The sequence below is a fragment of the Hippopotamus amphibius genome, chromosome 8, assembly GCF_030028045.1.
Source record: "Hippopotamus amphibius kiboko isolate mHipAmp2 chromosome 8, mHipAmp2.hap2, whole genome shotgun sequence".
Taxonomy (NCBI): Eukaryota; Metazoa; Chordata; class Mammalia; order Artiodactyla; family Hippopotamidae; genus Hippopotamus; species Hippopotamus amphibius.
The window spans coordinates 88,284,091-88,299,478 of record NC_080193.1 but is presented as its reverse complement, the minus strand read 5'-3'; the positions used below and the strand labels follow the sequence as shown (position 1 = coordinate 88,299,478).

The window sequence follows — 15,388 nt, the reverse complement described above, 5'->3', positions numbered from 1 at the left end:
ATCAGTTGCTGATAATGCTGTAATAATGACATTCTCAGTCTTAGCAGGCAGCTCTCGGCAGTAATTATGATAGACATGATATATTTAGAATTCGCATTTTCCTGATGGCTAATGTGGGAGATTGTTTTTTCCAAAGGTAGCTGCAACAATTTCTTTCAACACACATGCAAATCTACAACTGACCTTGCCACTCTTTCTTTAGGAAGTGGAGTCTAATTTCCCTCCCCTTGAATCTGGCAGAACACATGACTGATCTGACTAAAAAGTGTCTCAGAAGTGATGCTGTGTCACCAGTCATAAAAGATCATGCAGCTTCTGCCTTATTCTCTGGAACATTCATGCCTGCAGCTCTGAGCTGCCATGTGGTAAATCCTATACTCTGCGGCTGCCATGCTATAAGGAAGCCAAGCCAACATGGAAAGGCCATGTGAGGACATTCTGGACAACAATCCTTGTCTCTGAGTCATCAGGCGCTTCCAGATTCTTCCAACCTATGGCCTTTGAGTCTTCCAAGCTGAGGTCTCCGACATCATAGAACAGAAACAAGTCATTCCCACCATGCCCACTCCAAGTTCCTGATCGCCAGTCTCCGTACCCATAATAAAATGATTATTGTTTTAAGTTACTAAGTACTTGGGCAGTTTTTTTGCAGCAATAACAAAAGTTTAACATAAATTATTGGTGTTGCTGCATAAAGCTAGAATGTTTGGATCCTCTAGCTCAATTTACCCCTTCCTGCCTTTTGCATTACTATTGTGTTTAATAAGAAATACATATTTAGCCATTAGGATGACAAACATACATTTCTCATATATACTTGGTCTTCATCCACGGTTCCTGGCTCACAGATCCCAAGGCTCTTGGAATGTCCTGAGTGATAAGAGCAATGGGAGAACCTTCTGTTATATTTGGACTCTTGTTTACAGTTCCTGAAAATGCTTCAGAGCTGTGAAGGTGAAGTGGGTGTCTTGTGTAACAAGGCCGTTTCCAACACAACTGTTTATGTTAATGAGGTGACTTTTGGAAATCTCCTAAGGGTGGAGGCTGGTTGCTAGGGGAACCAACCTTGAGTAGAGGTTGGAACTTTCATTCCCAGCCCCTGAATTCTGGGAAGGGGAGAGAAGCTGGAGGTTGAATCAATCACCAATGACCAATGATTTGATCAATCATGCCTATGTAATAAAGCCTCCATAAAACCCCCAAAAGGAGGGGTTTCAGAGGGCTTCCAAGTTGGGAAACCAGAATGCTTCCACACGCCACTGTGCCTGGCCCAAACTCCATGGGGACAGAAGCTCCTTTGTTCCAGACCTGTTCCAACCAGCCCCTTCATCTGTTGATTTGTATCCTTAGTATTCTTTGTAATAAACCAATAATCTAATGAGTAAATGGGTTTCCTAACTCTGTGACCTGCTCTAGCAAATTAATCAAACCCAAGAAGGGGGTTGTGGGAACCTCTGATTTATAGCCAGTTGGTCCGAAGTATAGATAATAACCTGGACTTCCGAAGTATAGGTAATAACCGGGACCTTTGAAGTCCAAGGAGGTGGTCATGAGAATCTCCAATCTGTAGCTGGTGAGTCAGAAGCACAGGTAACAACTTGGGCTTGTGATTGACATCTGAAGTGGGGGTCAGTCTTATGGGACTGAGCCCCTAACCAGTGGAATCTGCTGCTGTCTCCAGGTAGATAGTGTCAGAATTGAGGAGAATTATAGGACACCCAGCTGGTGTGGGAGCATTGCTTGGTGGTATGGAAACCAACCCCACTCCGTTGGAATTGAACAGAACCCCTTAATTACTGAAATACATTTTAATAGCAAGATTGCTGAAAACAGCACACTGCTTTTTAGAGGCTTTTCTCCTTAGATTTACAGTCTCCCATTCTGTGCAACCCCAGAGTTTGGCAAAGGTCTTGAATGGGGAACAAGCTGTGTGCTTGAGGGTGACTCTCCTCCTTAAGTAAAGCCTGGACTTGCAACCTCTTGCCCATTCCCAGAATTTACAAATGCTCCCAGTATGAAAATATCTGTAGTGGTCAGCTACAAGTTCTTCCTCACTGTCATCTTCATCTCTCTAGACCCTGCTCCTTAACATGTGGTCTTTGGGCCAGATGTCTTGTCATTACCTGGGAGCTTGTTAGAAATGCAGAATTTCAGGCCTTACCGCAGGCCTCCTGAATCAACACTTCCATTCTGTTTGTTACAAGAAGTAAACAAAACACTGGTTATAAATTAAATAAGACACACTGTACGTTATAATAATGACCATTTATTAACTGATGAGCTTCACTGATATTATCTTTCCTTCTCACAACAGCCCTGTAAATTTGGTATGTATTGTTCTTATTTAATTGTTGAGAACTGAGGCTTATTCAAGAGGTTCTATAACTTGCCCCAAATCTCATAGCTAATAAGGAACCAAGCCAGGATAGGAACCTGTGTCTGTACGTTCATACAGCCTCTGTTCTTTACTGTTGTGAACCTTTTTTTCTTATTATAAAGAAATTCATTTAAATAATTAAGAAAACATACAGAAAAGTATAAAGAATAAAATAGAATTCATATATAATTTAAAATTGACTGGTATTAAATTTGGTGTGTGTATTTCCAAGTGTGTGTGTGTGTGTGTGTGTGTGTGTGTGTGTCTGAGAGAGAATCAACTGTTGAAAGGGTTTTGTAATTTGTTTTTGTTTCTTAATGGAACATTGTGAGCATGTTAGTAAAACTCATGCTCTTTTCGCTGAATCATGCTGCTTCTTGTTTCAATAAATGCTTTTGTTTCAGGATAGGGAGCCCCCTTAAAGTGTCAGATTATAGCAACACCCCCAGCTGCTCCCTTGTAATCAAGTGGCCCTCCCACATTAAGGAAGCAGTGTTTGGAGTGTTTCATCTCATTGCCTTTAGGAAAGATTGACATAGCAGAGAACAAAATAGTTGTTTACTTTGTGAAAGCTGAACTTCAGACAAATGCTGAAATATTTAAAACAAAATATTTGATTACTGAGGGCCAGGATTTTCTGCTCTAAGAGCAGAAGAGTTACCTTAGCTGGTAGAAGGGAAGGCAGTGATGCTGAGGTCTATGGAAAAGAAGTCAGTACAGAGCATTCATGATCACTGGGACCCTTTTTTCTGAATTCTGGCTCTGACTTTACTAGCTGTATGGCTTGAGAAAATTATTTTAAATCTCTGCCCCACTGTTTTGTAAAATATTAGGATAATAACATTATTAACTCAGAGTTGATGCAGGAATCAAAGGAATTAATATTAGAAAAGTGGCCTGGCACATAGCGAGTCCTCAAATATTAATTCTTCTCCCTCCTCCATTCCCCTTCTTCTCTTCCTCCTCCTCCTCCTTCTTCTAGGCTGATGTGTGTCCCTGATGTAGAGGCCTGTGTCCTGCACTTCTCCTCTGCCAATGACTGAGAATCTGAGAACAAAAAAGACCTGTACCTGCTTCCTGGGAAGGAAGTCCCAGAGGTTCCCTCATGCCACGTATGAGGACATCTGAGTCACGTAGGGAGATAGGCTTGAGATGACCTCAAACTTCTTCAGAAAGAGTCAGATGCTCACAGCAGCCCATAAACGTTGTGGAAGTGGGAAAGCAGGAGAGAGAGAGAGAGAGGGATGGATTTGAGAGATTTTGGGTCAGTCATAGGGATAGAAAGTGAAGTCAGGTAGAAATGAAGATGTTTCAGTTAGTTTGGGCCCCTCACATGTATTGGGCACAACGTAATCCCTCATTAGAACCAACCACATGGAAAGGAAAGGGCAGGCGCAGTTCTGCGCTTCTTGACACTAACTACCTGGAGTTAGCGCAGACTACAGGTTAAAGGCATAGTCCCCAACTAGACTGCCCTCACTTCAGACGCCAGCCACAAGTTTGGGGGCCCCCAGGTTACCTGTAGTTTTCACCAACTGGCTACAAATTCACAGCCTCCTGCAACCCCCTCAGGTTTGATAATTCACTAGAATGACTCACAGAACTCAGCAAAGCTCCATACTTACAGCTTTATTGTAAAGCATATGAATCAGGACCACCCAAAAGAAGAGACCTATAGGATAAGCTCTAGAAAGGTCTTCAGTGTGGGACGTCCATGTCCTCTCCCATGGAATCTGAAGTCAGCTTTCAGAAGGCAAACAACCGACTTTATAAAAAAGATCTCCTACTCTCAGCAACTTATCTGATTATCAACAGTCTCCCTGAATAGTTAGAGGTCATTTAGGTGGTCTATTAGTTTGTTAGGCTGCCACAGACTCAGGAAAAGCAGATAAAGTGCCACAGAGTGAGTAATTTAAACAGCAGAAATTTATTTTCTCAGTTCTGGAAGCTGAAAGTCTGAGATCAAGGTTTCAGCAGGGTTGGTTTCTTCTAAGATCTCTCTCCTTGACGTGAAGACATCCTCCTCAGGTATCTTCATTTGGTCTTCCATACTGTGTGTATCTGTGTCCAAAGCTCCTCTTCTTATAAGGATGCTGGTCATATTGATTTAGGGCCCACTGTACCCCATTTTACCTTAATTACCTCTTTAAAGGTCCTATCTCCAAATATAGTCACATTCTGAGATACTGGGGGTTGGGACTTCAACACATAAATTTGGGGGTAGACAATTCAGCCCATACAAGCATTGTTCCAAACAGGATTGCACTGGCACAAGAACAGGCAGAGAGAAAAATGGGCCATAATAAAGCAGAGGGTGAAAACCTGCACACACAGATTTTGTTTGGGCTGATTAATTTGTTTTTTAAGGCTGCCATAAAAATCCTCATAAAAAATTCTTTTTTTTTTACACTTTTAAAAAAATATTATTTACTTATTTGGCTGCATTGAGTCTTCATTGCTGCACGTGAGCTTTCTCTAGTTGCGGCCAGCAGGGACTACTCTTTGTTGCGGTGCACAGGCTTCTCATTACAGTGGCTTCTCTTGTTGTGAAGCATGGGCTCTAGGCTCGCGGGCTTCAGTAGTTGCAGCATGCAGGCTCAGTAGTTGTGGCTTGTGGGCTCTAGAGCTCAGACTCAGTAGTTGTGGCGCACGGGCTTAGTTGCTCGGCAGCATGTTGGATCTTCCCAGACCAGGACTCGAACCCTTGTCTCCTGCATTGGCAGGTGGATTCTTAACCACTGCGCCCCGAGGGAATTCCATAAAAATTCTTGGAGAATTCAAACCTCTAGCCACATCAGGCCTGCATTCTTGCATGGCAACAATTGGCTGGAGCTGGGTGGTAGCTGCCCTGGGGCTGTATCCTTCAGTTTACCCTAATTCCCACCACTCCCCCATTCTGGTCTCTGGCTTCATCTTAAAACTATAGGGCTGAAACTATTAGAGTTATCTCTGGGAATGAGAGTATATAAATAGTTCCAAATACATACTAGAATTGAGGGAAAAAAATGTATGTGGTATTTCGAACTTCTGGGGAAGCATCATGCGGAAGAATTGGCCATGCTATTCCATCCTAAATCAGAGGACAATGTTGGCTTGAATAGTTTAACCAATGCAGGTGCCTTTCCCTGGGTATCACAGAGAACAGCCATTAAGAGCTATAGATCTTTTGTGATGCTGAAAGCTCTCCCAGACCTCAAGAAAAGCAGGAGAGAAACAAAAGCCTTTGTTTGTTCTTCAGCAAAATAATTGATACTGATTCTGTTAATTTTGAGAGGAAATATCCTTGTTTTGATATGGGTTTAGACTGCATAGTCTTTAAAGGGAAGGAAAATAATTTATCTAGGGTGAGATGCTAACTTTTACAGGTCAACCAGTAGAGGGACCATACCAGCAACCTTGTTGCCATGCTCCTGGGTGGGAAGATTTTAAGTAAAACAGGAACAGGATATTCTCCCTTTATTATCTCCCAGAAGCTGGGTGCCTGGGACTGTGGGTGAAACTCAGAGTTGGATGAGACTACCAAACTAAGACTCGAAAGTTTATTTGAAGAAAAGAATCCAGGCTCCTTGGGGGAAGAAGTAGGGTTTTCCTAAGGAAGGGAAGGAGGAGTTTCTCCACTTTGAGACTTGAAGAAGAGGGTGCAAGAGGGACAATGAACAAAGCAACATACTGGAGAACCCAGTTAGAAAGCTGTTGGAGAAGCATCTGAAGCACAAGGTCTGGAAGGTCTGGGCTACCAGCTGCCTACCTTTGTGCAGCTTGAAGGAGAAGTGAGATTTAACATGTTTGATTCTCTTATGTAGTGATTTCCCTCTGGAAATGTCCTAACTTTTTGCTAAAGGAATGAGTGCTGTCTGGTCCTGTGAACACTAAGGAGGCAGGGTGGCATGAGGTAGAAAGGTCTGTTCTTCCCATCTTTTCCTGGCTTCCAGTGAAGTTGGAGTGTCACCCCTGGGGGAACTGGAATTCTGAGCTCCAGGTGGTCATTGCAGTATCAGAGGATGATCCAGAGGCAGCTCCTGAAAGCTACATGGCACCAAAGGAATGTTCTGGAGTGAAATGGAAGATCAAATTTCCCACTAAATCCTGTAATTTAAAGAATTTCTCCCGGATAGGACATGGAGGCATCTGGCAACTCCTGAGCTGTTATTTAATAAATAATGTTGGAATAATTAGATATTATTTAATTAAGTGATGTGGGAATAATTAGATAATAAGACCCTAGGTCACACCAAAACCAAAAATTAATTCCAGATGGACTGAATTGCTCGCTGTGAAAAAAAAAAGGTAGCAGGTAAAAAAATGAAACTATCACATATAAGGTAAAACACAGGGGGATTTTTTCCCCTAATAATTTTGGGGTAGTCCCACGCAAGATATGAAATCCAGAAATTGTAAAAAGAAAAAAATGTACCAGATTGGACTACACAGAAATTAACAAAAGATACACTAAATAATAGCCAAGATATAAAGAACAGACAACCAGGAGAAAATGCTTGTAATATACATAACAGACAAAGGTTAATCTCCCTAAGTAGAAAAGGAACACCAACAAATAAGAAAAGACCAAAAAAGTCCAATAGAAAAAAAGATCAAAGGATATGACAAAGGACTTCATAGAAGAAATAGAAATGGTCAATAGGCATATTTTTAAAAAAAACAGCCCTAAGCCTTTATAATATTTAAGGGAATTCACAATAAAGTGTGTCAACATGATTTTTTCACCTAAGGTGAAAAAAAGGTTTATGTAAATATAGAACAAGGTCTGGAAGATTATGCACTAAATTACGAACAGTACTTCATTTTGAAGGAATATAATTGGGGAAGCAAAGCAGAGGCCCTTTTTTTTAAATATACATTTATTTGTGTATTTATTTATGTATTTATTTACTGGCTTCAGTAGTTGTGGCACATGGGCTTTGTTGCTCCGTGGCATGTGGGATCTTCCCAGACCAGGGATTGAACCCATGTCCCCTACATTGGCAGGTGGTTTCTTAATCACCATGCCATCAGGGAAGTCCCACAAAGGTCTTTTAATTTGTTCCTTTATATACTTTTTGAAGTGGTGGGATTATGGGTGATTTTTACTTTGGGGATGTTTTGCTGTATAATTTAATTCCCTGGAAAGCAATGTAAACATAAATTCTCTATGTTCAGGAGGCTTAGAAAGTTTTTGTTTGTTCATTTTAATTTTCAAAATCACAAAAATTTATAAGTTAATTAAACAAAAGAATCGGACCTGTTTTTTAACCTGTTCTCACATCTCAAACCAATTTGTTATGCACACTGTGTGTCCTTGTATTTAATTCATGGATATCTTCAAATATATGTTTTTCCCAGCAAATTTCTTTCTAGTACCCCCCACCCCTGAAATAGAAAAGAAATGGTAAAAAAGAAGAAAAGAAAGAAAAAAATAAGCTACTATATGTACGTAAGGATTTAATTGTTTTAATTGATTATTATTGCTTTGACTAAACTTTTTGTCTCTGGTAAGGACCCAAGTGACCAAGTTACCAAATAGCCAGACATCATTTTGAGAAACAAGTTTCCAGAAATGTCAAAAGAAAATGTTTTACTATGTGACTTATGAATAAGCCACCTGGAAAAAACTGATTTATTACGAGTACATATTACACAATTCCAAAAGCCAAAAGAGCATGCTTTGAAGTTGTATCCCTGTTACCTTTGTCCCTAAAGTCACTACTATTACAAGTTTCTTGTGTATCGTTCCAGAGGTATTCTTTGCATGTGCAAACATTGGCATGATTATGTGATAGCCTACCAATACCACTGTTTTGCATCTTGGTATTTTTTTATTTTAAAAAATATATCTTGGAAATTGCTGTATATCAGTACACATAGAGCTGTATCATTTTTTAAAGCTGCAAATGATTCCAACGCATGGATTTACTGTAATTTATCTCATTAATCCGCTATCAATGGGTTCATGTTGTCTCCAATATTTTATTTATCTGTACAAACAATGCTGTAATAAATATCCTTATATATTTGTGATTTTGCAAATGCACAAATATATTAGCAGAAAAAAATATCACTACAAGTAGAACTGCTGGCTCAAAAGTAAGTGCACTTTAAATTTTGAAAACTCCGCAGCAATTTGTACTTCCTTAAACCATGATTAAGAGTTTGTTTCCCTGTATCCTCAAATATGTAGTGGTATCAACTTTTGATCTTTGTCAATGTTATAGGTGAAAAAACTACATCAGAAAGATGTAGTTCTTATTTTTCTTTCTTTTCTTGCAAGTAAAGTTGAACATTTTTGCATGTGCTAAAGAGCCATTTACGGTTCCTCTTCTATGAATTACCATTTGCTATGTTTTAATTTTTATTTCATTTCATTTATTTACTTTTAAACTTTCATTCAAATTAAAAAAATAATTTTTGCTATTTAAAGATTCTCTTGTTAGGTAAGAAAAATTCCAGCTACAAGGTATTTATGAGAGATACTTCTAAATCAAAATAATCTAGAATGACTGAAAAATAAGAGGGATGAATATAAGATACATCAAACAAATGCATAAAAAATAAAGTAGGAGTAACAATATTAAAGCCAAACAAACTAAATCCAAAGCAATTTAACATTTCAGATTTATAAAAGGTGCTATGTAAGAATATATAATTGTCAAGAATATATAATATCTAATAGCCATGAACCTAACAGCAGATCTTCAAAATATAAAACAAAAGCTGTTAGACACACACAAAAAATTGACAAATCCAAAAATCCATAATATTTTGGGGATACTTGAGCATGCCTCTCTCAGAAATTAACAAATCAAGTAGACAAAAGGGTTTAAAAAACAAAATTAATGAGTTAATAAACAGAAAATACATTTCAAAAATACATGTACATTCACAAAAAAAAGTACTAGACCATCAAAAACATTTTAATAATTCTAAAAAGCAGATCATAAACACTCTTACCATAATGTAATAACATTATAAGTTAATAACAAGAGAATGGTCCCTTTCAAAACAAAAAACAAAACTACAACTATTTACAAGTAAATAAAAACACCTTCCTGCATGACTCTTAGATTAAAAAGAAAATCAAAATGGAAATTACAAACTACTGGGAAATGAATGACAGTAGGAATTGTGTATTGAACCCTATTGGATATGGCCAAAATAGTGTCATGTGAAAATGTGTAGCATTAAGTCCACTTATTAGGAAATAAAATTTTACTAAGCAGCCATTTAAAAAAAACAAAAGGTTAAAATATCATGAAAATGAACCCAGATGGGGAAAAAAGAATTGATAAAGATAAAAGCGTAAATTGGATTTCCACTTCTGTTAATACTGGACTCAATTCTCTTTCAAAGGATAACTTGAAAAGCTGAATAAAATAAGACCAGCATTTACTTGAAGGCATCAGCATCAGAGAACAAACAAGGTAATAAAGAATTATCAGGCAAGAACCAGGAGAAGACAGAGGTATATTAGGCATTAGGTACCACTCTCCTATTAGTAGTATTTCCCATTTTCAGAAGAGGAAGCTGAGAAGCTGAGTGGTTCAGCCCCAGGGCTAAACAAGGTTGTGTGAAGAATAGTAATCTCTTAAATCCAGACTTTGGGTTGGGACCCAAAAGGATATAGGACTGGAAATAGGCTAGCCTTCTAAAGGACTGCAGTTCAGCTTCAAAGCATCTCAGTCCCTGAAACTGAATTATGATGATTCTGGATTGCAGGTGCCTTCAGGCAATGTCAGAAACAAAAGTAAATCTTCCATGGGGGAAATGAAATCATCCCAAGCTTCAAATTAATTTCACCAGAAACTTAAAGAATACATTTTCTGCCACACAATCAAAAGAAACAAGGCCCAGAAAGAAGCATGGCAATATGCACAAAACCACCAGAAATAATGGACAATAGAAATTGTCCCGCATAGATTCCAGGTATTGGAGTTATTGGTCATAATCCTTAAAACAACTATGCTTACAAAATTAAGGGGTATAATAAAAAATGTTAAGAATTTTGGCATAAAACTAGAAATATTTTTAAAAGGAAATAGATTTGGAAAAAACTAATCAAAATTGAAAACTGAGAAACACAATAGGAATTTAAAATTCAATGGACAGATTTAACAACAGACAGCTGAATAGAGAATTAATGAGCTAGAAGAGACAAAATAATAGAACAATACAGAAGAGAGGGTAAGAGGGAGTATGCAGTCAGAAAGTCTAATGGATATATAATTTGAAGTCCTAGGAAAGAAGAAAAATAAATGGGGTAGAAGGAATGTTTGAATATCTGAAAACTTCCAAAACTAATGAAAGATATTCAGTCACAGAGTCAAGAAACTCTGTGACCCCTAAGGGGATAAATAAAAAGAAATCCACTCCTTGCTACATCAGCTGTCAGTCTAATTGTTGCCCCTTGAACTTATACCCTTTTGGCCTCTGGCTGCCTGTAAATAACCAGTTCTTCAAATGCTCTTAGAACAAGCTTTATCATCCTGCTGGTTCTATCTCTACTGGGTTGAATAATCTTCGATCCCATATTTATTTTATATGTGTATGAGTCATGTTTTTAACTTTTTGAAACTTGTAGTTTGAATCTACATATATGAAACAAAGAATTCATGAAATAATAGTTTTCCTTCTTGCAATATTTTCTGTACTATTTTATTCTTTTCCATCTTATTAAAAGATAATTTTGGTCACATTCACTACATCTGGTCTCAACCTGCAGTTTGAAAAATCCTGCCTCAGCAGACCAGAGAGTATGTGGGTGGCGGGAAGGGAGAGGGGTAGCACTGCATTTTTTAAAAGCCCTAATATTTAAATTTATTCGTTTGGCTTCCTCCCTCCAGGAATCAGATGACCCTGGAGAGAGGGTCGGTTTTTTTGTTTTTGGTTCTGGTTCGGGGGATTTTTTGCTCTTTTCTCGCTCAGCGCTCACACCCCGGGATCGGCCCTGGGGCTTATCAGGAAAAGCCGGCGGCCCGTTTAATCTCAACAGCCGGCTGCTGGTCCCTCCGGGAAGCAAGGACAGCTGAGACGCTGGCACTCTGGGGTAGCGAACCCGCAAGTCAGGCGAGGGCGGGTCTCCCTGGGTGGGGCCTCCCGGCCTTGGAATGCTCCCGGGCTGCGGACAACTTTGCCGCACTCCCTCCGGCAACTGAGACCAAGCGAACTTCAAGTTCGCCTTGGGAGTTCGCGGAAGTGCGAGGTGGGGAGTCGCGGAACAGGCGGCCATCATCAGAGCTCCGTGGGTCTCCCCTAAGTGCCCCCTGTATCTTCTGCCTTGGCGTTGTCCGGCCCCTGCCCGAGCCAGGAGGCTTACAGTTGGAAAGGGGGACTTCTGTGAGTCCCTCAGGTCCCATTTGGAGGGACTGAAGACCGCGAGGAAGAGTGAGCAGTAAGGGGCCTGGTCAGCCGTCGTCCGGCCCGCCCTGGGCTACCCGTACACTTGAACCCGCCCCTACCGTTTTGCCTCTGGGCAAGTTCCAGGCGCTCTGCACTCGCGGTCCAAAGGCGTGGCGGCGCGAGCCATGAATCGTGTGGGTGCGCTGGGCTGCGCGAGGCTGCGGTGGGCGCTGCTGGGGACGCGGGTGGCCCTTCCTGGCTTCGGCTCACACGGGGCTAGAGCCAAGGCCGCGATCCCCACCTCCCTCCCTGCGGCCCAGGCAGCCGAGGCTCCCGGAACCGGGCCTGGCGATCGGAAGCTGCGGGACCTGAAGGAGCTTTCAGGGCCAGGGCAGCTGCGCCTCTTATTCCAGCTGTTAGTGCAAGGCTACGTTCTGCACTTGCACAAGCTCCAGGTAACCGAGCGGGGGGCCTGGGGACCAGGGGATGTGGTGTGCACCCGGAGGGAGAAGGTGGGGATGGGGAGACGTTGGGCAAAAAGTGAAGGACACGGGAACTTAGCTTGGGACCGACTGGGGCTGTGGTCATACACTGGAAGTCTGTAGGGGTTATGAACTGAAATGAACAGGTAGATGAGTAGTATGAAGCAGGAGAGCACTGGGCTGGAGGTAATTTGGGAGGCTGAGTTTAAAGTGGTCAGAGGTTGAGATTCAATCTCATCTCCTTGACTCCTCTTTTCACACTGGGTGCTCCACCCATTCTAAACTTCTTCCAATTCCTTAAACCTACGAAGTTCCCCACTTAAGAGTCTCCGAGGTTCCCTCTGACTGAACTGTTCTCTCCTCCCTTCTATTTAAACACTTATCTTTTTGTCTCTGTGATTTCCCTGGGCTGGGTTAGACACCTGTTATGTGCTCTTGTAAAGCACCATCTTCTTTCTCTGTCACTTCCTCTGTGTTATTTATATGTTTAGAAGGAATATAAACATTTCTTTAATATTGCCCTCCTGCAAGAATGTAAACTCTGTGAGAGCAGGGATCCTCCTGTTTGGCCTGTATCTCCAATGCCTGGCACTTGTAGGTGCTCAAACATTTGTTAAATGAATGAAAAGTCCATATTTTAATTGTATCCTCAGGCCACATCATTTTAAAATGAAGTGATTAATTATATGATCTAATACAACTATCAAATGCTCTCTTAATAAATTTAGTATTTCAAACATTAAAAAAATAAAGTGTACAGAGGTTGAGAGAGAAGGAAACAGTCTTGGTAATGGAATAGCAGATGTAAGTGTATAAGCTGCCAGATGTTATAGAACCATTATTTATTTCTGTGGTGATACTGGCTACCACAGACTTCTTCAAGAGGAAATGGCTTCTGGAGGATTTCAGAGGTTTGGCAATTTGCAGGGTAAATTTCCTTTTAGCGGAAAAAAAGATGTCATTGCTCAGAGAGTGAAAGCAAATTCATAGACATTAAGGAAAAGGTACTTTTTGTTATTAAGAAATCAGTGTCCAGTAAGAAGTGTTTATCTAGTGGAACACTGATATGAGGCAGGGATGGATGGATCGCCCACTGTCGATGGACAGACACTGGAAAACCCAGTGCTGGTTAATTTGGAGAGGTTTTAGGAAGTGAACCAAAGAGATTCGCCTGGGATTTGTCTTCCAGATGACTGTTAACAAATATTAACGCACCCACTCTGGCCCAGGCATTTTTCCAAGAGCTGAGCTTCAGTGAGATATGGCCACACCCACATGGGGGTTAAATGCTCCTTTGGGGAAGATGGGGGGGCAAGGGAGTAAACAAATCAATAAAGAGCTAATTTCAGAAAGAGAACTTGAATGCCCTGGGAGGAGAAGCCAGTCCAGGGCTGGGGGAAGAGGGGGACTTTTGATTCCACTGTGCCATCCAGGCACATGTGTGGTTGTCAGTGATTGACAAGAGGAGTAGACAGGCTTTGGGCAGGGCTAATGAACAGGCTGGTCACCAGGTGGCTGTGCTGGGCAGTAGTTAAAAATGAGGAGGGACTACCTAGGTGGCGCAGTGGTTAAGAATCCGCCTGCCAATGCAGGGGACCCGGGTTTGAGCCCTACTCTGGGAAGAGTCCACATGCCACGGAGCAACCAATCCCGTGCACCGGAGCCCGTGCACCACTATGAAGAGCGGCCGCCGCTCGCAGCAACTAGAGAAAGTCCGTATGCAGCAACAAAGATCCAACGCAGCCAATAAAATAAGTAAATGAATAAATAAATAAATTTATTTAAAAAAAAGAAATGAGGAGGAGCTGTGGGGACTTGGGATATGACAGGCCTTTGAGGAGGATCTTGAACGCCAGACTAACGGCCCTGGTTCCTCCAAAGGGCCATGGTGGGCTCTTGAGCAGGCGTGGGGGAAGATGGCCTCCAAGGGACACTGTCCAGGTTATGGTGTGTGCAGTAGGATGGACTGGACAGGAGAGAGGGCCTTGGGTGACAAAGGGTATGACATTATCTGAGCCACCCCCCAGGGAAAGCTGGACTGGGAGTTAACGATGAGGGAGAAAATGACTGGGAAGGTTTGATGGTCCAAACTGAACACAGTTTCTCTGCACCTGTCTGGGCTGCTGCCACTTCCCCTGGGGTCTTCTCTGTTGGGTTCATGTTTCCGAGGCATGGTGGGCAGGTGACAAAACACTCAGAGATGGTTTAAAAAAACATTATTCCCTGTGTGCTCAGCTCCAGGAAACCAAGTAAGCCAAGAAACCAGAGTCCTGAAAGCTTCCCCTGCTTGATTTAACCTCTAGAAATATGAGCAGGCCAGTGAATGCCCCAAGAGTGAGGACTAAGGATTTCTCACCATTTTTTAGGAAAAGTTTACTGGGAAGTTTTGCTCAGGATTATCTCTACAGCAGTAACTACCAAAGAAATTCTTACCTGCCCTAGGAAGTGGAGGAGGAAGCCTGAGAAAGACAGGAATGTATGGCCTTTTTAATTTTTTTTTAAATATTTATTTATTTATTTGGGTGTGCCAGGTCTTAGTTGCCACATGCAGGCTCTTTGTTATGCAGGCTCTTACTTGCAGGCAGTGGCCTGTGAGATCTAGTTCCCTGACCAAGGATCAACCCGGGCCCCCTGCATTGGGAGTGCAGAGTCTTAACCACTAGACCACCAGGGAAGTCCCTGTGTGGCCTTTTCAAGGAGAGGCCAGGACTGGAATTTTGCAGAGCCTCCTGGCTCCAGCCTTTGTATCCCAAAGATCTGGAGTCATATGAACCTGGGCTGCTCCATGGAAAATGTATTAGTCCTTCCCACTACATGTCGCTGGTGTGAGTTAGTAAACAGCAGAGTGCTGCACATCTATAAAAGCCAGTTAATACCCCTGTTGAGAAAGAGGATGCTTCCAGTGACTCGCTTTGTATGAGTTCAGATCCGTTTGGTTGCCACTCTCATCAGCTTAAATTATAAAGCAGCTCTATTGGTTCCTATAATAGAAAAGTCTGGGGATTTTCCTGCTGACGCCGTGGTTAAGAATCCACCTGCCAATGTAGGGGACACAGGTTCAATCCGTGGCCCGGGAAGATGCCACATCCCACAAGCCTAGAGCCCTTGCTCTGCGACAAGAGAAGCCACCGCAATGAGAAGCCCGTGCATCACAGCAAAGAGTAGCCCCTGCTCACCACAACTAGCAAAAACCCACAAG

The 15,388-nt window shown here is 41.7% G+C and overlaps 1 protein-coding gene across 1 annotated transcript in view; it reads left to right on the top strand.

The window, feature by feature from the left end:
* Positions 1-11,526: 11,526 nt before the first annotated feature.
* Positions 11,527-15,388, top strand: part of LOC130859515 (sterol 26-hydroxylase, mitochondrial) — a 46,200-nt gene continuing 42,338 nt past the window's right edge. The window contains exon 1 of the mRNA XM_057746986.1: positions 11,527-12,162. Coding sequence (XP_057602969.1) covers positions 11,893-12,162 — 270 coding nt within the window. The 5' untranslated portion in view covers positions 11,527-11,892. The remainder of the gene's footprint in view (positions 12,163-15,388) is intronic.